Here is a 22,776-nt window from a genome sequence, read left to right on the forward strand (position 1 = left end):
GTTTCTCGTCGTGGCTTTGATCGAGACTGTCTGATGGCGTCACGGTCGCTCAGCCCGCTAATGAGCGCTTCAGGTCGGCGGCAGCCTACGCCTTGAAGCGGCCCGGTTTCGGTCCCCACCTGGCTCCGTGTGGTGCATGTCACTCCCTCTATTCGTCACCCACTCCCCCGTCTCTCTCCACTGCCCCGTCAATAAAGCACTAAAAGCCCATACAAATATTTCATTCAAAAAAAAAGTGACGCAGATGTAATCCAAATTGACGATGAAACTATTATGAAATTATATTATGAAAAAAACGATTATGAAATTATATTATGAAAAAAAACGATTATGAAATTACGAAACTCCACCTTGTGGTTTTCGTGTAAAAGACAGCTCTGTAAAATAGTGCTGTTCGGTGCATCTGGAGATAACTGTCGCCATACCAGAGGAAGCAAGCGTTATTTAACGTAGGCCTACACTATTTATCCACAGGCCTTCGTCCCAGGAGACCAATTACCCATCACGTTGAGAGACGTTGGCAAATCCCCACTTAAAGATAGAGAAAACATAGAGATATTGTTCCTTCCTCTGCAAAATCCATGTCTTCCTGTTTGTGCCTTCATTAATACCACGTGCTGTGCAGCCAGCCCCTATCCTCGTGCTTGAATCAAGGAAGTCGTTAAATATACATGATGAGGAGGCAATAACGAAGTCTTTGACGTGTTATACGATAGTAACGTGGTGTAATTACAACGTAGCTTTACTTTGGATTTGCAAGTCAGGCCTGGCGGACTGCAAGGTCTCTCCATTGCAAACAGATTGATAAATACATGAGCTTGATTAAATATGGAGGGTTAATTAGACTTAACACCATCTGGGGGAATAGGCATCAGTGTGTGAAGACAACAACAGACAGTGGCCTCTAAGACAGAGTATTTTATTATCCGTATGCAACGGGTGTGTGTTGGTTTAGCTGCTCACGAACCAAACGAGGACCACAGCTTTATTGTCTGCGGATATTTGAACGAATCCCATGCCGCCGTCACCGACAGCCCGGGTTCTACAGCCTTGAGAATGACTAACTCTCCACGTGGGTCTCATTCCCGACCGGAGCCGAGGCTTTGTTCCGCGGTGGCGCGACGGAACCGCTGTTCCCCAGATGGATCCTGTCCTCCAGCTCTCTCTCTCTGTGTGTCCGCGCCCCGCGGTCAATCCGTCTGCACCTCTGAGTGCAGAGCCCCCTCAGCGAGACTCTGAGCCACGCCGGGAGAACACTATCCTTCTCCCAGCACGACGACAACTCGGGGAACAATGGTGCCAGTGTTGGATAGAACCTTGGAGACCAAGGGGAAAACACAACGTAAAGTATTGTTTTTCATTTAAAAGTGGTTCCTGTAGGTGTGTGTGTGTGTGTGTGTGTGTGTGTGGGGGGGGGGGGGGGGTTGGGCAATAGTATTAATCATGAGGTAGGGGTGTGGTGGTGGTGGTAGTGGTGAGGGGGGGGGGGGGGGCAGAGGCTAGGTGAACTCTGAACTCAGAAGAAGCCGAAAAACCCGAGACAGCGGTGTGACATCTGTTTAATACGACAATTAAAATACATTCAGATATGAGTATAAACACACAGTAAAAATATAAAATACTCTATGTACATCACCGAAAACATAGTACAAGGCGGACAAACAAACAAAACAACACATTCTGAGTCACGCAGCAAAGCGGTGACCGATAAAAGCATCAGTGAGTCAAAGGAGGCTGGCGCGTGGCCCGCGTGACGCACGCAGACAGACACCCATCATCGCACAAGAACAGAGGTAGATTTTCCCATAGGTCGTTCCTCCGGGGCGGGGCGCAGAAGGGGAGACCTCACATCTGCATAAACAAAGTGCGGTCACCTGACCCGTGACGCTCCCGAGGGTTTTACAGGAACCCATTCTGAGCTTACGTAAGAGCCTGGTCTCCGTGGCGTCCGCACAGCTGTATACACACACATACACACACACATCTACACACACACACACACACACACACACACACACACACACACACACACACGCACACACACACACGTACACACACACACACATACACGCACACATCTACACACACACACACACACACACACATATACACACACACACACACACACACACACACACGTACACACACACACACACATACACGCACACACATACACGCACACATGCACACACACAGACACACACATACACGCACACATGCACAAGCACGTACGCACGCAGGCACAAACGCACTGTGGGGGACATGTGTGTCACTACACAGGCCAAAATAAAACGGTTCCATTGTATCCCTTTTGTGTGTGTGTGTATGTGTGTGTGTGTGTGTGTGTGTGTGTGTGTGTGTGTGTGTGTGTGTGTGTGTGTGCGCGAGTGTGTGTGTGTGTGTGTTCGCATGTGTGTGGATTCCACACACGTTGCTAGCATATTGTGCTCGGCTCCTGTCAATGAGATTACCCTCCTGCCCCCCCTCCCCACCCCCCCCCACCCATATCCTTTTCATCCCCCACCCATATCCTTTTCATCCCCCACCTGAGCTCCCCTCCTCCTCTTCACTCTATCTCTGTCACTCTTCCTCAATCTATCTCCCGTCTGCTCCCGTCGGCATCTCGACATCTGGGACCGGAGGCCGGCCCGTTCAGACAGGAAGGAGAAATCCTGACGGATTAGAGGCTGGGAGACGCTGCAGGAATCTAAGTGGGGGTGGGGGCTCGGGATTAGCCTTCAGGGGGTAAACCCAGGCACTGGCTCACGTCAAGGCACCTTGTCTAGCGTCGTGTACATAACGGGCTCTAATCCGACGGCGAGCGACAGGCTACAGAGCCACGCTGTGTCGGCAGCCTGAGGCGGTGGGGGAGAGAAAACCGAGGCATGACTAAGACCCACAGTGAGGCACTCAGACGGGCGTCTGATCGCCACACCGCCCAGCCGGGCCCTTCCGCCACGGCCCTTCCTCCACGGCAGATACCGAGCTCACGACACAACGCTCTGAGCATCGACTGCACTCCCTGTGATAGTCACCTCAAATGAAACCCAGATGGGGAGATCTTTATTGATTGCGGGGGGGAGCGAGCTACAGCAGCACGGTTTACACACACATGGACAAAGCTTAGCCTCATCATGATTAGACCACAGCGGAGGACACGGGGCTCGCCTTGTGGATCTTGGATCCCAGCAGTGAGAGATCACTCTGCGGCCTTAGATTGGACATTTTCATCGCTCCTTCCGGTGCGGCGTATTTCGCCCCCCCCCCCCCCCCCCCCCCCCCGTGAATAATTGTGTGGCGCGACGGGCGCAGCAATCACCCACCCGCCGCACCCCTCCCCGACGATCAACACCTGGCACTGCTCTCCTGTTTACGAGCGCGTTCTCTCTCTCTCTCTCTCTCTCTCTCTCTCTCTCTCTCTCTCTCTCTCTCTCTCTCTCTCTCTCTCTCGCCCGACCACTTGTTGCAGCAAAACCACGACAGGGTTTGACTCAGGGACATAATGGTGCATGTGAGCAAACACAACAGCGTACCATTAGGCCAGGCTACAGCGGGGCTCCACCACCTTGGAGCCTGAGAGGCAGTGGCCGCGTCCTCTAGTTGCCAGCAGGCCCACTGTGCGTCTGCCGGGGGGCGCGAGGTGACCACTGCCCCCTCAGTGTATGCATAGACATCGTATTGCAGGCAGCTGCGGATCGTGTTGTTACAGGGGGGCCAGGGCCCATACCACGCACTCACACTAAAAGCTTTCGAGGAGAGCAGGTCTCAGGCGTGAGGGCGACCCCTGACATGGGTCTGCTCTGATTTAGATTCCCTGCTCTTAACGTGTTGTCCATCACACCCCGAGCGAGACAGCGTGAGGAGGCACCGGGCACGATGTGACTCAGATGCTACCGTTTAGCGAAGGCTCCGCGCACAGACAGAGCGACAAACACACCGACCCCCTGCGCCGAACCAAGCACACCGTAGCGTAGGAACACGGGGACCGCACAGAGCACGAGTCATTCATGAATATTTACACCACAACACTTCCATTAGGGCACGTTATGCTGAGTGTGTGTGAGTGTGTGCGTATGGGTGTGTGTGGGTGTGTGAAGTTGTTGAGGATGGAGTGAGCAGCAGAAGCTGTACATTTTGAGAGATACGTATAGAGGGAGGGAGAGAGAGAGAGAGAGAGAGAGAGAGAGAGAGAGAGAGAGAGAGAGAGAGCATGGGGGAGGGATATCGGAGGTCAAGCCTTACGGGTACAGATGGAAACAAGTGGGGAACAAGCGATAGAGCCTTTTTCCATGTGTGCTTGCTCAAGGCACTGGTTTGGAGAGAGAAGGAGAGGGGGGGAGGGAGAGGGAGGGAGGGGGAGGGAGGGAGGGAGGGTCAATGGTGCCTTGGGCCTCAGAGGCATGTCCCCTTAGACTGTGTCCTTCAGTAATCCTGGCCTGGCGGCCCGAGGTGAGCTCCCAGCGCCCTCAAAGTGGCCGGCCTGAATGCACATACATAGTTAGGAGGGCAATCGGTCGGTCAAAACAGCCAGCACAGGGAGTGCCCTCCCTCCCTCCCTCTCTCTCTCTCTCTCTCTCGTTCCCCTTGTCCCTCTCGCATGTGCGCTCCTGGCAACAAAGAGGCTGTGTTCTGTCTCCGGTTGATTGGCCGGGCGCTCTGAACAGAGACGCCAGGAGAACTTTGTTGGTTTGTGTGAGGGGAGTTTCCTCTGGGCTCCACACCAAAACACGGCCGTCCGGCCGGTCCTTACGTTCCTCACTGCTTCTCCTGGGCTGTTGCCCCGACTGGCACGTACACACCCACATGCACGCACATATTCACACACGCACACACACGCACGCACGCACACACACACACACACACACGCATGCATGCAACGATATGCACGCGTGCACGCACACACGCATTTTGCACACATGCACTCACGCATGCACGCACGCACACACACACACACACACACAAACACGCACACACACACACACACACACATACATCCACCTCCTCCTCGGGCGGGTCCCGGCTCCCGGTCCCACGCAGCTGTCACTCAGACCCTCGGTCCGGACTCGGGTTCCGCTGCAGTGTAGCGTAAAAAAAGCTCTCCCGCACATTGCTGCGGTGTCCCAGGGCGGGCGGGTGACGTGGGCGGCGGACGGCGCCGCGCTCTGCTTTCGGTTGTGGTGTCGGGTGGCGGGCTCTGGCCCACTCCCGGGCCCCTCGGACCGTCACCTGTCCCGGGCCCGAGGAATGGCGCGACTGACGCGCTTGGTGACGCGGGCACCGACGCGGACAGCAGCTCTGCATAGCGTTCCCCCCTTCTGTGTGTGTGTGTGTGTTTGTGTTTGAGAAATGGTCTTTCCTCCATGCATTTGTCACGTGTGTGTGTGTGTGTGTGTGTGTGTGTGTGTGTTTGGTGCGTGTGTGTGTGTGTGTGCTACGTGTTTGTGCATGTGTTAGGTATGTGTGTGTGTGTGTGTGTTAGGTGTGCGTGTGTGCTACGTGTGTGTGTGTGTGTGTGTTTGTCCTCAGGAGTTGTTTGTCACTGGACACCTGCTATGCGACGATAAAGAGAGTAAGCGCGAGCCGTCCGGGTGATTCCTGCTTCTGGGCAAATGCCTCGAGCTCCAAATCAACAGATCCCCCAACAGGTCCCCCAAAGGATCCCCCAACAGGTCCCAAAGGATCCACTAAAGGTTCCCCCAACAGGTCCCCCAAAGGATCCCCCAACAGATCCCCCAACAGGTCCCAAAGGATCCCCCAACAGATCCCCCAACAGGTCCCAAAGCATCCCCCAACAGGTCCCCCAAAGGATCCCCCAACAGATCCACCAAAGGATCCCCCAAAGGATCCCCAAACAGATCCCCCAACAGGTCCCAAAGGATCCCCCAACAGATCCCCCAACAGGTCCCCCAAAGGATCCCCCAACAGGTCCCAAAGGATCCCCTAAAGGTTCCCCCAACAGGTCCACCAAAGGATCCCCAAACAGATCCCCCAACAGGTCCCAAAGGATCCCCCAACAGATCCCCAAAAGGATCCCCAAAAGATCTCCCAAAGTTCCCCCAAAAGTTCCCTCAAAGGTTCCCCCAACAGATCGACTAAAGGATCCCCAAAAGCTCTCCCAACAGATCCCTCAAAAGATCTCCCACAGGATCCTCCAACGGGTCCCTTGTCGCGTCTAATGTTTTAGGGGTCTGAAGGTCGGGGGAAAGAGAGTTCTGGCGTGTCCTCCGGACTCCGGGGCGGTCTCGGCCTCTCTCTCTCTCTGGCCCCACCGGCCGCTGGCCCCCGGGCCCCAGAGCCCCCAGCTCTCTGCGGTCCGGCCCCAGGTCGGCGCCCTCAGAGGGGGCACTGCTCAGAGGTGAAGGAGCCGCCCTCCTTCTTTTTCCTCTTCTTGCGCTTGTGGACCGTCCAGCAGGTGGCGGCCAGCAGCACCAGCAGCAGCCCGGCCCCCAGCAGCACCAGCGACACCACCTTGGTCTGCGGCAGGTCGTTGTAGGTGTAGGTCACCCCCGTGCCCGCCACGCCGATCACCAGCGAGATGATGCCGAAGGGGAAGATGCACCGGTACCAGGACTTCTCCATGCCCCCCGTGGCCTGGGACAGACGCTCCAGGGACGAGAGCACGTCCGGCACCCTGGAGGCGCCGGGCTCCAGGTACGACCCCTCCGGACCCGGCGCCGAGCCGGCGGCGGCGGCGGCCTGGGACGGGGCCTGGCAGGCAGGGCGGCCCGGACCACAGCCCATCCTGGGGACGCGGGGCGAACGGGGCGCCTGGCCACTGCTGGCGTCCCGGATTCCCTCCGTCGTCTCCGCTCGCCTGGAGAGACAGAACAGGGAGAGAGAGGAGGAGAGGAGGAGAAGGAGGAGAAGGGGGCCGGTGTGAGAGCAGCAGGGGGGGGGAGACGGCCGGCGAAATGGCCGGATCGTAGCAGATGACGTTTTTTTTTTTTGTTTGTTAACAGTCAGCGCAGAAATCCACTCACGCTTTGGCGTCTCTCTCCCTCCCTCTCTGGTCTCGGTCTCTCTCTCTGTGTGCGGTGCCTGCTGGATCTCTGGCAGCACATTGTACACTCCGCTCAAGGTACCTCCGGGGGCTTTATAACTGGCCGAGGGAAGGGGGAGGAGCCGGGGAGAGACAGAGGGGAGTAGAGCCAGGCCACCGATTGGCTGCCTCCGTGTTGACGTCAAGGAGTGCAGCGGAGGGGCCCGGGGAGTAGAGGAGTCGGGAAGGGGGCGCGGCACAGAATACTGCCGTCTCTGCCTCCCTTTCATCCCCCCTCCGTTAGTTGTCCTTTCTTCTTCCCTCCCGCAAAAGAGGGAAAACAACCGGGAGGAACACAGGCTTCTTGCTCGGTGTTCCCGATATGAATAATGATCGACACGTTTATACGGAAGGTCGGGGGGGGAAAAAGAAGGGATTCCCTTACATCAGAACCCCGGATGCCACCTGCCTGCTAATGCAGGAGAGACGCCGATGTGTCACACACACTCACACACAAAGTAATGGCACTCTCTCTCAAAACCGCACCGGCCCTCCCACGCTCGCACGCACAACAACCCAGATCCTCAATGTCAGTGCCCACACACCACACACACTAACACACACACGCACACACACACACAAACACACCACATCTTCTCATGAATGTGTCGTCACCCAGGGAGACATCTGAAATTAGAATACTACCAGAAAAAAAGACAAGGTACACACACACACACACACACACACACACAGTGTTTTCCTTCCTTTAATGAACGTAGGCAGACAGGCACTAATTCCATCCGTCATGGGTCTTGGAAGCCCTTTTTGCCTCCATGAAAATCTAATCAATCGGTCCTGCTTTGGCTCTCCTCTCCTTGACTCATACCCCGTCCAATCAGCCCCGCCAGGCCGCCGGGATGCATCTGGGTGGTTAGTGTTACCCCGGGGGCAATCCCATGCAGGGCTGGGGCTGTTTCTTTACTTCTAGGAGCCAGGGTGAAAGCCAGTGCTTTTGCCAATACCGGGAAGAGTTTCTTCGAAACCACGCGAGGGCGAGGCTCTGGGTTTGATCATCGCCATGCAGGTTTTAATTGGGTATTAAAATGGTCTGAGCCCTGTGATAATAACATAACTTCACAGGCAACAGTCAGACAAGACAAGCGCTTTCCTTTGGATTCAGAGGAACCTCAGAATCTTTCCAGGAGCTCGATATTAAATATTAAAGCATGTTCATCCACTTATCGGCTTACTATGAGAATTGACCATCACCTCACCATGACTGAGAGCGAACACAGGGACACAGTAACCTTGTGTAAGGGCGATAGACGCTTCAATTCTGTCTGTGTGAACTGGTGAGTGGAGGAAAAGCTATTCTGATCTGGAGATGAATTACCTTGTTCGCTCGAGAGACACACACTAACATCCTACACTGCAGCTATTATTGAAACAGCCACCTTGAGTATGTGTGTGTGTGTGTGTGTGTGTGTGTGTGTGTGTGTGTGTGTGTGTGTGTGTGGAGGGACGGGGCATTAAGGTAGGACACATCGATTTGCACGAGTGCTGCATTATTGAAATAGTCACAAATTATGTGTGCGTGTGTGTGGAGAAGAAGGGGGCTTTAAGGGAACAACACATTGATTGGTGCCGAATTGTTATCATGGTCTATATATAGCACAGAAATGGGTAATTGATTTGAGGTCCTTTGAAACAGGTTTTTGCAGTTTGAGGGTGTGTGTGTGTGTGTGTGTGTGTGTGTGTGTGTGTGTGTGTGTGTGTGTGTGTGTGTGTAAGGGGGGGGGGGGGGCGCTGTATTTTATAAGCTACCGTCATCAGCTCTAAGTACAAAAGGTAATGACCATTAATAACGAACACGGATGACAGCCGTATGAAATCCATGTTGAACGTTTAACAATTTATTGCTGCATTTCCATCACTGCTCTGTGACCGTCGTCTCTCCTGCCTCACTGGGATGAATGGAAGACGAAGAAGGAATTTAAACTATGAATACAAATTGATCCGTGGCGGCCACCTGCGGCCAACAGAACCGGGGATTGGGGAAGAGAACGGGAAAATAAATGTTTGTTTATGTTTGCGTGCGTTTTCTCGTGCGTCTCTGTGTGTGTGTGTGTGTGTGTGTGTGTGTGCTTGAAAGACAACAAGTTTGAGAAAGAAAACTCCTAGGAGAGGCTGCGAGAGCCTTGAATTCGCGCGGAAAGCAAAGACAAATCACCGCTGCCTAGCTGTCACCGTGTCTGCGTGGGTCAGGAGAGAGAGAAGCACAGAATACTGAAAAGCAAAGAGCCTCCACGGGAAAGCACGAGCACAAATCAGTTTGAAGAGTAAACGCATTGAATGCATGAATCAGTGAAGCGGGAGGGAGAATGAAATGTGGCACGGCCGAAGAGCGAGCCGCAGGTGGGTGTGGCGGCTCAGCGCGCCCAGGGACAACCATGGGGCCAGGCGGCAGACCACCATAACGAAGCCAGGTCATGTGGAGGCTGAGCTGCGTGGGCGGATTTCCCCCCATGGGATCAATGTGTGATGTGTGGATTTGATCTCGCGGACGCTCGCTCGCCCTCCGTGCGCAGATTCCTCCCCGCGTGCGTCCAGACCGTGTGGATCAAACCCGGTGCCAGCAGCTCAACGCACGTTTACAACGTGCCCAGAACGCATGATGGCATGGTGAAAGAGCTGGCAAACATACAGGCACCGTATTCAAATGACGCTCCCCGGCAAGCCAGGAATAGCGGTTTGTACTCCTAACCTCCCCCGATGAGGGGGGGGGGGATAACAAGCGGAAAACGGGTGAAAATAACCCGGGCTTGGGTTTCGACGAATAAATGTCGTTTCCATATGACATCCCTTCGAGGCGAGGGATCAAGACCCGCAGCTCCGAGTGACTCACTACTCCGATGAGCGCGTGTGTGTACGTGTGTGTGTGTGTGTGTGTGTGTGTGTGTGTGTGTGTGTGTGTGTGTGTGTGTGTGTGTGTGTGTGTGTGTGTGTGTGTGTGTGGCAGCCGTGTGCACACACCCACAACGTGCTGTGTGATGAACCGAGGGCCACCTGTTGTTCAGTCTGCTCTGCTACGGGCCCTCCAAGCGGCATATGCGGGCATGTGGCCCGTCCAGCCTCCTGAAAGACCTGCTCCATCATCCATCCTCCAACCCTATATAGCCTACTCTCACACAATACACTCCACAATGAAACTGCCAAGATGAATCCACTCTCTCCCATGTGAAGGATTATAACATGTTCACAAGACAACAAAAAATCCATAGCCCACAAAAATAGAATTGAAAGCAGATGAACGCCTCTGCTGAAAATACATTTTGCATTGCGAAATTATGATTTCGATTTTAATAATTGGGTTGTATACACAAGTCCGTGAATGTGTCTCTCCTAACAGCTGGTTTTATTCATTTGCTATTCAACAGCACACGAAAAATGGCTTTCAGAATTGATTAACTCGGATCGTTACATGAACGGTTACACTTTACGACTACAAAACGCGAGCCTCCATCTGGCTCCATGTACAAAACTGACACACGCCGATGGATAATGAGAGCTTCACAAGTTCAGATGTTTCACTGCCATTAGTTGGGGCGGTTTATGAGCCGTATTGTGCAGGATGACTGCCCCCTGCTGGTGAGGACTGTATTGCACGAAGTCAGCAAGGGACACGAGAGAATACAAGTTACCGGCATCCTGATGGACGCGGCTTGCCGTCACGAGATCAAAAAAATGTAATTAACAACACATTTTTGGTCACATTATGTTATTTTTAAGTGTACAATGACCTCACGTGAGTGATCTCACACAGCATCACAGTAAATGAACGCCTGAGAAGTACAAAAAAAAAAAAGTAAAAGTAGGCAATCGAATAACTATCCCTGTGATCAGCCCCCTGGAGCGCATTAGAACACCCTGGTTCCAGTCAGAAACTCCTGGGTCCAGTTAGAACCGTCTGGGTCCAGTCAGAACCGCCTCTGTCCAGTCAGTCGGGCTCAGCATCCAGAACCAGTGCGGGGAACCTCTCCCCTCCCTCGGCCAGGAGGGAGTACAGGTCCCGGAGCACGCTGGGGTCCGCCGGCCCCGGGCCCCCCAGCAGGGAGCACAGCAGGGGGGAGAGGCTGTCCGACAGGGCCTGGAGCCGGGGGGGACGACGACACATCAACCGGGGGCAAAGATGGAGCTCACCATGTTGGGACGATGTCGTAGGTTAGCATGTAATAGGTTAGCCTGATGGCTCACACATTAGGATGTTATTTTCTTATTTTCATAGGACTAAGAACGACTTAAAAGGTAGAATATGTACGATTTCGGCATTCAAATGTGTACGACTAGACTTATGTTACACATTCTATTTTCCTGTGTACTAACATAATCGCAACATGTTTTTATTCAGTTAAAAACCCAAACAACGTCGGCGCGTGACCCTGACGCAGGCCCCCGCCCTCACCTGCTGCAGGTGCACCTCCTGCTGCAGCAGCAGCACCCGCAGCCTCAGCGTCTCCAGCTCCACCAGCTCCGTCTCCGTGGCGACGGTGAGGACGGGGGGCAGGAGGAGGAGGAGGAGGGGCCCCCCCCGACCCCCCCGCCCGCCCGGGCAGAGGCAACCCCCCTCGGGCCTCCGTCCGTCCCACGTCTCCCACTCTGCCGGCGGAAAAAGAGGCTATCTTTAGCGCGTGAGCAACTGTAGCCTAGACCCTCTTCTCTCCGCCTCCTCCCGCTGACCCCGCTGTAAATAGACGGGGGCTGCGTCTGGTGAGCCGGCCCCCCGTACCCCCGTACCCCCCCCCCCCCCCCCGACGTCACGGGAGAGGCGGTAAGGAAACTAGGGACCTGCCACCGGGTCTGCTTTCAGTTTCCGTACGTCGGGGGCGCGGAGCGCGCATTAGCTCGTTAGCGCCCCCTCTTTCCCCTCCCCCCCCTCCTCACGCCCTAACCGCCCCCCCCCCCCCCCCCCCCTCCTCACGCCGACAGTTTACCGCCGAAGAGGAACGGAGCCGAGAGTGGTTCAGACGCACAGCCCCGTCGCTCGTAAACCAAGAATTGTTAAAAAAAAATCTGTAAAAGCCATATTTAGAAAATGTCTGATTTGCATATTTTCACTCATCGTTTTGTAGTCTACATGATTATTATTAATTTTGAAAATTAGCATGGACCCATAAGGCTCCCGTAGAGTCATGACGTCAGAAGTAGTCACATTAAAGAGCTAGAAGCCCATGGAGAAACACTGTTTTTAGACTATTATTTCGATTTCCTGCCTTTGTTTGTATTGTTCCCTTTGGACGAGCAGAAGGTCAACCTAACTCAAGAGACACGTCATTTCTGGAGTCAAGCTCATTGCTTCTATAGGCTTACCCAGACATCGCTACAAATAGTTTGCCATTCAACCACAAGTCATTGTTGAATAAAAGAAAAGAAAAAAAGGTACTTAAATATAAGCACTACTACTAATAGCACGCAACACAGAAGGCTTTCTCTGAATAATAGAACATTCTGATATAAAGTTAACCTCCAAAACGAAGTGGAAAGAAATTATATTAAAATGATGTTTACTTGTGTGTGACTATCCAGGGATAATTCTGGAAACACATCTCACACATACTTCCTTTTTGCTGAAAAGACTAACATTACAGCCTACATTTAAACCACCGGGGGATGTCAAAATGTAATCATGAAACACATTCCTGCCTGTTCAAACACAGCTGGAGTCTAGAAGTGTTTGAACCACATGAGAATATCAGCAATATGTCCTTTGTATTTCAGAGGCATGGAAAAGCTGAGACGTAATAAGACACACAAACAGAACCAACTTCAAGTAATGTTTTTACCAAAAAGATATCCTCGGTCTGAGTGCAGCTCTGTGGTTTCACTCGTGTGAATGAAGGTTCTCACCTTGTTTCACTTGGACTGCTTGTTTCCTCAGGCTTTCTGCCTCACTCTCCAGGCGTTCAAGAGTAACATGAGGTGCACACTGGAGCTCTGCGCTGTCTGCAAGAGAAATGGCAGTCTTCCATCTTCTGCATCCTGGTTTATGAGATACAATGGTAATAAAGGAGTATTGACCATATAGCAACACAATATTTCAACAACATCTCCATCTCTCGATAAATGGAGAAGGGGGGTGTAAAGAGAGGGTGTAAAGGGGGGTAAACAGGTGTTTACACCCCTTCAACGTGGCAATTATCACCAAGATGGTCCCATTTTCTTGGATATTTATAGTAAATTATACTTTTCACACACCTGCCACTTCAGTCCTCTGTGACTCCGAGTTACGAGAATCAAAGTATTTGTATTCGTGTTGGATAGGACAGGCTCATCCAGATTTAATGAAGGTTATCGATTGGAAGTAAATTGCATTTCTTTCTTTTATGGCTTTTCCTTCCCAAGTGTTGCATTACATATTGTGTGTTCCACAATACTTTCTCCAGATAAATGGCTAAAACGCAGAGGAGAAAGTAATTCCGGTACTTTTTTATTTATTTTACAATAAGTAGTACATTAGTCTACTTATTGAGTGTGGTAATGACACCTTTAAGGAAAACCCTGTCATCCCCTTTACATTGTCTTGTGTGCATTAGGTCCTGGTAATACTCAAAACCCAACCCTAACGTCCCCGTCGTGAGAGGTGGAAGCAGGTCAAGCTGGCCAATAGGGCAATGATAAAACTCATGGGCCAATCACCCGTGAAGTGGATTCAACTGATTACAGAAACATTGATGAAGAAAAAGAAACCCCACAACCTAGGAGATGAAGACTCTTCGGGCATGCAAGCTAAAGAGACAATGAAGACGCATACTGAAAACCATACAGAGAGGGTTCGTCGGAATCTTCTATCCCCTAGGCAACCTTCCAACATCGCAACCTGGAACATCAGGACCATGTTCACAGCAGGGAAGACGACAGTCATCGCAGATGAGATGAGGAGATACAGGGTTTCTATCCTCGGCCTCTGCGATACCAAATGGCTCCAGACAGGAGAAGTCAAATTGGTCAGCTTTGAGTCCATACTCTACTCTGGACACGCAGATGAAAAAGCACCACACACGGAGGAAGTGGCATTTATGCCCTCCAAAGAAGCACAGAGGGCCCTCATCAGCTAGGAGCCCATAAATTCAAGAATCATCACTGCAAGATCCCAAACCACCCATAAAAGAATCAACCTTCAAATCATACAGTGCTATGCACCCACCAACATTACTGATGAGGAACTAAAGGACAATTTCTACAACCAGCTACAACATCTACTCCAGAACAGAAAAGAAAAATACCTTCTCTTACTCATGGGCGACATGAATGCCAAGGTGGGAAATAACAACAATGGATACGAACTGGCTATGGGAAAGCATGGACTTGGCACCATGAACGAAAATGGGGAGAGATTTGCAGATGTATGTGCTGACAACAATCTGGTTATAGGAGGGACTGTTTTCCCCCATAAACCCATCCACAAAGCCACCCATCCACAAAGCCACCCATCCACAAAGCCACCATCCACAAAGACCACACTACCGAAAACCAAATCGACCACATATGTATAAACAGGAAGTTTAGGCACTCAAAAGTTTTGCAGCCAGTAAGTAATGGTCTGTCCCGGTGTCTGCCCCCCTCTTCACTCGTACACCTGGATGTACGAGTGAAGAGGGGGGCAGACTGGCTGCAAAACTCCAACTTAAGCTAAAGCGCTGCAACAACTCCTCTGACAGCAGAACAAAATTCAACCTACAGCTCGTCCAGGACATCGGAACAACTGAACTTTATCAAACCACCCTACAGAACAGGTTTCAAGCCCTGCAAGATCTCCAACAATCAGTGGAAGAGTACTGGAACAGCCTGAAAAACATATGGAAGGAAACATAGAAGAGAGGAGGGCAAAAATGGACACACTAAACAAATGCAAAACCTGAGCAAGAAAGACAGCAGCCCTGAAAGACTACGAGTAAGCAAACAAGGAGGTGAAGAAAAGCGCTAAATGTGAATAAACAGAATTACATCGAGGCCTTGGCACAAGAAGCACAGGAAGCAGCTGGAAAAAACAATCTCAAGGACCTATACATGACCACCAAGAAACTGTGCATAAAGTTTCATTGACTTTGAAAAAGCATTTGACAGTGTAGACCGAAAGCGGCTATGGAATTGAATGGCACACTACGGAATCCCCCCCAAATACATAAACATCATCAAGAACACATACCAGGACATGCAATGCCAAGTGCTCCACCAGGGACAGGCACAAGAAACATTCACAGTGCTCACCGGGGTGAAACAGGGCTGCCTGCTTTCCCCTTTCCTTTCCATCTTGTGCATTGACTGGACCATGAAGCAAACTACCCATAATAAAAAATACTGGCATCCAATGGAGTCTGACAGAACAGCTAGAGGACCTCGACTTTGCAGATGGCATTGCACTACTCTCACATAGCCACCAGCAGATGCGAGAAAAATCCCAACTGCTAGAAACAACAGCAGCAGGACTGGGGCTTAAAATAAAGTGAGCAAAAACCAAAATAATGCGGATAAACAACAAAAGCATGAGTCCTATAAACATCGGGGACCAAACACCGGAAGAGGTCATCAAATTGACATATCTGGGAAGTGTGATAGCTGTGGACGGTGGGACAGAGGAAGATGTGAAGTAAAGAATAGGGAAAGCAAGAACAAGATTCAACATATTAAATATGTTGAAAAAATATTTAAAAAATCTCACTCAATGCTAAACTCAAAATCTTCAACTCCAACGTCAAATACAATGAACATGTCGTGTAAAACGCTTGCTTGGGCGAACAAGGAGGTGGAGACGTTCCTCTGCATTCTTGGGGAGGAAGACGTTGTTTACGATGTTCACGTAGCTGCCGCGGCGATCGACATCCGGCCTACCATAAAGAGTACTGTCGGCAGTGGAAACGCGTCCTCGGAACTGAGCTGGGCTATACCGCCCCCTCACTACCGGACTGAGTCGAACCGAACCGTACCGCACCCTGCAGTGGAAACGCGTCATTAGACGCATCCTCAGGATCTTCTGGCCAAACCGTATCAGTAACACCAACCTGTGGGAATGCACCAATCAAGAGCCAATAGAGATACAGCTGATAAGGAGAAAGTGGAGCTGGATAGGTCACACACTAAGAAAAGGCAAAACAGCAATAACCAAACAGGCACTAACATGGAACCCACAAGGCAAACGGAGCAGAGGGAGGCCCAAAAACACCTGGAGAAGGAGCACAGAGCTAGATGTGAAAAAGAAGGGACTGACGTGGAAACAGATGGAGAGGATGGCACAAGACAGACGGGGGTGGAAACGATTCATCAATGGCCTATGTTCCGAAAGGAATACAAAGGCCTAACTAATACGGTAATGATGCTGCTGACCTTTTTGAAAATAATCAACATCTGCCAAAAAGTCGCAGATTAATGGCGATTTATTTTTTTACTAGAAATGCATTTGGCCAGGAGATACATTTGCCGTCCACCTTCCTCTGTGCCAAGTGAGAGGGTGCTCAGTACTATTGGCAACATTTATGAGGAGAAGCGCAGCTCCCTCAAGGGAGAGAATGCACTACAAACTGCCCCTGCTGAAGTGGCAACATTAAGGACTCTACGACTGGCAGGGGCAGGAGAATAGAATTTTATTTGGAAAATATCCATATGCTGTTTGCCCCACACAACACACATTACCTCGTTCCTATACAGTTATTTTATGTTATTATTAAATATGGCTTTCAAATATGTTGTCTACAGTTACAAAAAAGTTCTTCTTCCTGCACTTTATGTCAAAAGATTGTTGCACAAAATGTTAATATGCTGCTTGCCCCGGCCTCAAACATCTAATTATTTTGCAGTTATTTGATTTCTTTATTTGTTCCAATATGCAAGTAAAAAACTGCTATGTTAGAATTATGTTCCTGCACTAATTTTTTTAAGAATTTTTGACAGTAAATTTATTCGAAAACACACAAAGGTTCTGCATGCAATTCACATATTCGTCACAAGTGTTATATTATATATATTTAAGGGTTCCAAAAATAAGTTTTACATGCTTTTCCATTTTCTTTAATAATCGGCCGATTTAAATCGTAACCAGAAATTTTCTCTGAAAATAATCGGCATCGGCATCGGCCCTCCAAAATCAATATCGGTCGGGCCTAATTTGGTCCTGGTAGTACGGTAGGGTTTCTGTTGAGGTATGTACCTGGTTGGCTGCCTGATGAGGAGCCGTACTTGGCCAGCAGCTTCTGGACCTTGTAACGGTGGCTCAGGTCCTTGCCTTGGCGGACGAGGCCACCCACCAGAGCCCGGGTCTGATCCGGACTGCCTTGAGGCCAGGTCCTGGGGAACTGGAGGAACGGGTCAAGGGAACCAGACGGCGTTACCCAGGACGGGCTGGGAGGGCCGTCAAATACCAGGTGGAAACACTAGTTCTTTACGCTAAACGTTACATAGACTTCATTTATTGAGGGCATTTCTAACCAGTGGCCACTCAAACCACTTTTCAATACTGCCTCACATTCACCCGTTCATGCACACGTTCACACACCGTCGGCGGTCGCGGCCACGCAGGGCGACAGCCGGCTGGTCAGGAGCAGTCAGGGGGAGGCGTCTCGCTCAGGTACACCTCGACAGGAGGAGGAGCCGGGGATCGAGCTAGCGACCTTCTGGTTACCAGCCGACCCGCTCTACCTCCTGAGACACATGCTCAGATGTAGCCAAGAATACACTGGCCGACGGACCATTATCTAGTTGATTGGAGGTGCAATTTGTACAGATCAACTTTTAGTAGAACATCTTAACTCGAGCACACCTCGGTCCTGTTTAAGGGTTAGGCTAACCCTGAATGAAAGATACGCAAGCCCTCATTTTCTCCATGAAGGCACTTCTCTCCGGCACACTCTGGCTCTGCAGCACCGCCGCTCTGTCCCACAACCTGACCACGGGACAGGGAGGAACGTTAGACACAACCGGCAGGCTGCCAATGCTTATGAAAAACATGGTACATGTTCATCTTCCTCTAAATATTGATAGATATTTAATCACATTTACATACAAATGTTAATCCATCAATTACATTGACCAATAAATGGATGGATGGATGGATGGATGGATGGATGGATGGATGGATGGATGGATGGATGGATGGATGGATGGATGGATGGATGGATGGATGGATGGATGGATGGATGGATGGATGGATGGATGGATGGATGGATGGATGGATGGATGGATGGATGGATGGATGGATGGATGGATGGATAGACAGACAGACAGACAGACAGACAGACAGACAGACAGACAGATAGATAGATAGATAGATAGATAGATAGATAGATAGATAGATAGATAGATAGATAGATAGATAGATAGATAGACAGACAGATAGACAGATAGACAGATAGACAGATAGATAGATTCTGGTCACCTGTTTTGCTTCAGTCTCAGAGACTTCCATTTCTCCCTTAGATCAGTAGGTATCCTGCAAAGGTGAGGAGGGGGAAAAACTAATATTTCAAGCAGACATTTTGACTGTGGCTCGCTGTGTTCAGAGGACGGTTGATGTCCGACCTCCTTACCTATTCTGCGCAGGTGTGCTGCCAGTCGCGCCAGTCAAGGCACGCTCCGCCTCCACTGGGGGCCCGGCCCTCCCCAGGGGCCCCTCGCTCTCCCGGCCAGAGACGGCAGCTGGGGCCCGGCCCCGGTCACCAGGGTTACCGCCCCCCCGTGTGTGTCTCTCGTGTCGGACCGCAGGGCCCGCACCGACCGAGCCGCCGGCGACCGCCCCCTTGTACGCCGCTGGGGGGTTCACGTTTTTACTTCTGGCCCCCGACAGAGACGCCGAGGTCCCGGGTCTCCGGGCTTCTCTCGGGGCCCGGCTGCCGGACTTGGAGGACGTGTCGGCCGCCGCTCTGCCTCTCCTCGCTCCAGAGGGTTGATTGGCTGCACTGGGTTTGACGGCAGCGGGGTCGCCGGGCTCTTTGGTGGTCGGTCCGGGGGGTCCACGACTACAGCGGGGCCCCCTGGACGACGACGGCGCGCTGCCGCTGCGGATCCGGAGAGCTTCCCTCAGCGCTCGCTCCACTAGCTCGATCTCCTCGATCTCCTGCGGCGCCACATCTTCCTCTGAACCAGGCCGGGGTGAGATGAGGAAACAACGTACTTTAAACCTTTAGGTACAAAGCTCTGGGTTTTTGACACGCCCACACAAAAGGTAAATGGTAAAACAGACTGCATTCATACCGCGCTTTTCTAACCACTGACCACTCAAAGCCACGCTTTACAATACTGCCTCATATTCAACCATTCATGCGCACATTCACACACCGACGGCGGAGTCAGCCACGCAGGGCGACAGCCAGCTCGTCAGGAGCAGTCAGGGTGAGGTGTGTCGCTCAGGGACACCTCGACACTCAACTAAGAGGAGCCGGGGATCGAACTAGCAACCCTGTTACCAGCCAACCCGCTCTACCTTCTTAGCCACATGCCTCTCCCTACAAGACACACAAGACCATGCTGTGAAATATACCAGATCATGTCTTTACCCTTATGAGCGTCATCCAGGTCGAGGGGGGCAGCCCGAGTCTGCAGCGTTCTGGGATCAATTCAAACATACAAGTAGGTCACAGGTCACACACACAAATCAGTAAACGCACACCAGCATGCAGGTCACTAGTACTACAAAGGTCAGAGACACAAAAAGAGAAACGGTCATAAATTATATTCAATTCGATGTTGAATGTTCCTGTTTTTGTCAAAACACACACAGTGACACTCTTTGTAATGTGGCCGATTTGATATAAGCAAATTACATCTGCCATGTGTCTGCTTGTCCTAATGTTGATACTGAATGCAAACCGGTGCTTGCATTAGACTGCTTGCATGGTTGCTAACATCACATCCACTCTAGGCTAGTCGTTACGTCCACACAGCCATGTGGTTTAATGAATCATCTCCAAACGTTACCGTTACAGTTGAATTGTATAACTTAACAGACGCATCAGGCTTTCAAAACACAATCCACCGTTTGCTATGGATGCAAAACTATACTCACAATGACTTTATAATCTCATGTTGGAGTTGAATGTTGACATGTAACTTGGCTTGCTCGTCTTTACACCACTTGACCGCTTCCTCCAACCGGCTGAGCAGGGACATTTCACCGAGGGGAGGGCTCTCTTACATGTTACAATAGTATCACGGCGCTAGGTCACATCTTATTAATGTGGACATCTTACTCAAGTAGACCCTGTTTAGACGAGAAGGTTTGAGTCGACCCGCTCAGTGGAGGCGGAAGTTTGTTCTGCTACCGGTGACTTTCTCAAAGTGATGCAAAACCACATGTACGGTCACATAACTCACTAATAAACCAGCATCAACAAAAAAAAAGAAACAAACACGAGAATAGCGCAATCGGCACTTTTACGGGAGTTTATTGGCATTATAATGATTGTTGTTTCGAGGAGGAGCTCTCTCGCGAGATTGGCTGCCATGGCAACGGGAACACCGACGCGATTTCACCCCATCGCTCATGGTTTTCACTTCATATATCACTCATTAAATCTTAATAATACCTATTATTACACCGTGTTCCCATCTAAAAAGACAGAAGGAAAGGAACTGGTTCTTTTCCTCAGCATGAAGTCTAAGATGTGAATCTATCTTTATCCTCCCAGATTGTTTTGTGCAGTAGGCCTACTATGTGGCTCACTCACAGAAAACTGAGAATAATGTTAAAATAATTATATTTTCATTTATATCAGTTGTTACAGTATCAAGCATTATACAATAGCCTCGAATTTGCAATAGGGTTAGTGAGTTAGCCCTATTAAATGATGACATGAATCTACCTTTTTAAACATCTTTCTAACCGTTATTATGTGTAGGCCTACTTTTTAATTTAATGGTTGATTAATGTAGCCTACCATTATCAAAAGTGTTATCATGACATTTAGAACAGACATATTTTTCGTCTCTAAAGAGATAACTTTATCTTTACAAGATATAAACATGGATGCAGAGACAAAATAGCCGTGATCTTCCCATACGTGGGTGTAATTGTAGGCTATCTCTGTTGTTCTTTAATTTGCAAATAATAGCTGGGTTGAATTCAGTCTCTGTAAAGCGCCCTGAATGTCCTCTTATTTAATTTCCCACAAACATCTTTGTGTGTGAGTGTGTGGCAGTGTGTGTGTGTGTGTGTGTGTGTGAGGTGTGTGTGTGTGTGTGTGTGTGTGTGTGTGTGTGTGTGTGTGTGTGTGTGTGTGTGTGTGTGTGTGTGTGTGTGTGTGTGTGTGTGTGTCTTTTTTCATAATTCGTTATTGGTCGGTGAATGGCAATGTCCCTGGCTATTACCCACTAATATTCCATTGTACAAATATGGATATCGGGCCAAGATAATGGTCCCTGTTGATTCTTAATACATTCACACTTTAATGAATGTCATATACACTTTATGAATAATAAAGTAAGTGCATGACAAAAACAGAACAGTTCTTTCGAGATGGTCTCATCTCCAGGACTACTATTATTTTTCTAATTAGAGCTGTGTATAATAATGCAGTCAAGGAATGATAGGAATAATACAGTAACCAGCACAAAATACCCTTGTGTTTACACCTTATGCGCAGTTATAATAGCATGGCTATCGTTCATATTCATGTCTTTGTCCAAAAACCCATGCCATGAATATTTGAATAGAACTAGATGGAATTATGTTGAGGTGACAGATAACAAGATGAGAGAGACACATAGCATGGGTGTGTGTCTATAAAGCTTTTGATCAAAATACTCCCGAAAAACGGCCTCGTGTTTTCGCTCTGGCCGCTCCCCCTCACATCTCTTGCCAACCGATTTCTCATCCCATTGATCTAGGACGTGTGGCAGATAACCGCTTCCTGAACCAATTAGCAGCTGCAACAGCTGGAACAGCTTGTCTGCCTCGTCAGAGGGCAGTGAATCACCTCGTTAGACCGCTCGCCTGTCACAACCGCGGTGGATCTGCAACAGGGTGGCGGTGTGACAGACTGTGAACTAAACGTCTGACATTGCTGTGGAACAAACAAGCAGGCATGGGGTGATACAAACACACGCACGCACACGCAGCAATTTCATGAGTTGTGATAAAACACAAGAAAAATCCTAGAAAACCCAAGCTTTTTCCATCTATTAGGCTACTACACGTTGTGTGTGTGTGTGTGTGTGTGTGTGTGTGTGTGTGTGTGTGTGTGTGTGTGTGTGTGTGTGTGTGTGTGTGTGAATAAGAAAAAAAATCCACCAGCAAGCAGAGCTTTCTCATCACTGCGGAACGAACCATGAACTGTAGTAGGCCTACTAATGCGGGTTGATTAGTGAAAAGACTCCGTGACGTTAGCGACATCTCTTGGCCAAATAGGACCACTGCATGATGTGGAAAATGAGAAGCGATGCGTAGTACAAGTATTGAGAAAGAAGTATTGTCTGAATAATCTTTTAGGCCTATTTAAAGCAGAACATAAGTCAAAGTAGTAATTGGTAGGAACTATAGGCTATAGTAATTGGTATAGTCCTATTGGTGTTCAGGAACCCAGAAACTGTATACATTTGGGCTAAATCCTGCAAAAATACTCACTTTGATGATGTATTTTATGAAGAAGAAAAAATATATATATAAATATGTGTCTATGTTGCATGTGCGTGTCTCCACCATGGGTCTCATAACTGTACATACTATAAGCCTACACACTGTTACATAATGTCGAGTTTCACAGATACACAGTGAAAAGTGTGATTCACCCACGTCACCTGGTGCTGAGTGCGCAGCA

General features: G+C 50.0%; 2 protein-coding genes and 1 long non-coding RNA gene across 3 annotated transcripts in view; 1 reads left to right on the plus strand and 2 right to left on the minus strand.

The window, feature by feature from the left end:
- Window positions 1-1,542: 1,542 nt before the first annotated feature.
- LOC132475184 (transmembrane protein 100) lies at window positions 1,543-8,733 on the minus strand. Its single transcript, XM_060076194.1, has 2 exons — window positions 6,981-8,733; window positions 1,543-6,814 (listed from the first exon to the last, which is right to left on the minus strand). The coding sequence occupies exon 2, from the start codon at window positions 6,739-6,741 to the stop codon at window positions 6,334-6,336; it is 408 nt and encodes a 135-aa protein (XP_059932177.1). The 5' UTR covers window positions 6,742-6,814; window positions 6,981-8,733; the 3' UTR covers window positions 1,543-6,333.
- Window positions 5,321-22,776, plus strand: part of LOC132475194 (uncharacterized) — a 110,007-nt gene continuing 92,551 nt past the window's right edge. The window contains exon 1 of the long non-coding RNA XR_009529830.1: window positions 5,321-5,454. This is a non-coding gene — a long non-coding RNA (uncharacterized LOC132475194). The remainder of the gene's footprint in view (window positions 5,455-22,776) is intronic.
- Window positions 10,368-20,797, minus strand: LOC132475063 (uncharacterized). Its single transcript, XM_060076049.1, has 9 exons — window positions 20,028-20,797; window positions 19,519-19,568; window positions 18,553-19,099; window positions 18,402-18,455; window positions 17,831-17,909; window positions 17,178-17,322; window positions 12,884-12,979; window positions 11,442-11,635; window positions 10,368-11,126 (listed from the first exon to the last, which is right to left on the minus strand). Exons 1-9 carry the CDS (start codon window positions 20,129-20,131, stop codon window positions 10,977-10,979), a joined length of 1,419 nt encoding a protein of 472 aa, XP_059932032.1. The 5' UTR covers window positions 20,132-20,797; the 3' UTR covers window positions 10,368-10,976.

Source organism: Gadus macrocephalus, chromosome 2 (assembly GCF_031168955.1).
Source record: "Gadus macrocephalus chromosome 2, ASM3116895v1".
NCBI lineage: Eukaryota > Metazoa > Chordata > Actinopteri > Gadiformes > Gadidae > Gadus > Gadus macrocephalus.

Excerpts from the sequence above, each read along its gene's own strand:
- LOC132475184 (XM_060076194.1), bottom strand. The coding sequence starts at position 6,741 with ATGGGCTGTGGTCCGGGCCGCCCTGCCTGCCAGGCCCCGTCCCAGGCC.
- LOC132475063 (XM_060076049.1), bottom strand. The coding sequence starts at position 20,131 with ATGTCCCTGCTCAGCCGGTTGGAGGAAGCGGTCAAGTGGTGTAAAGAC. Across the intron at positions 18,456-18,552 it reads AGCACACCTGCGCAGAATAG|GATACCTACTGATCTAAGGG; the intron begins GTAAGGAGGTCG and ends TCACCTTTGCAG. Across the intron at positions 17,910-18,401 it reads CTGAGACTGAAGCAAAACAG|GTTGTGGGACAGAGCGGCGG; the intron begins GTGACCAGAATC and ends TCCCGTGGTCAG.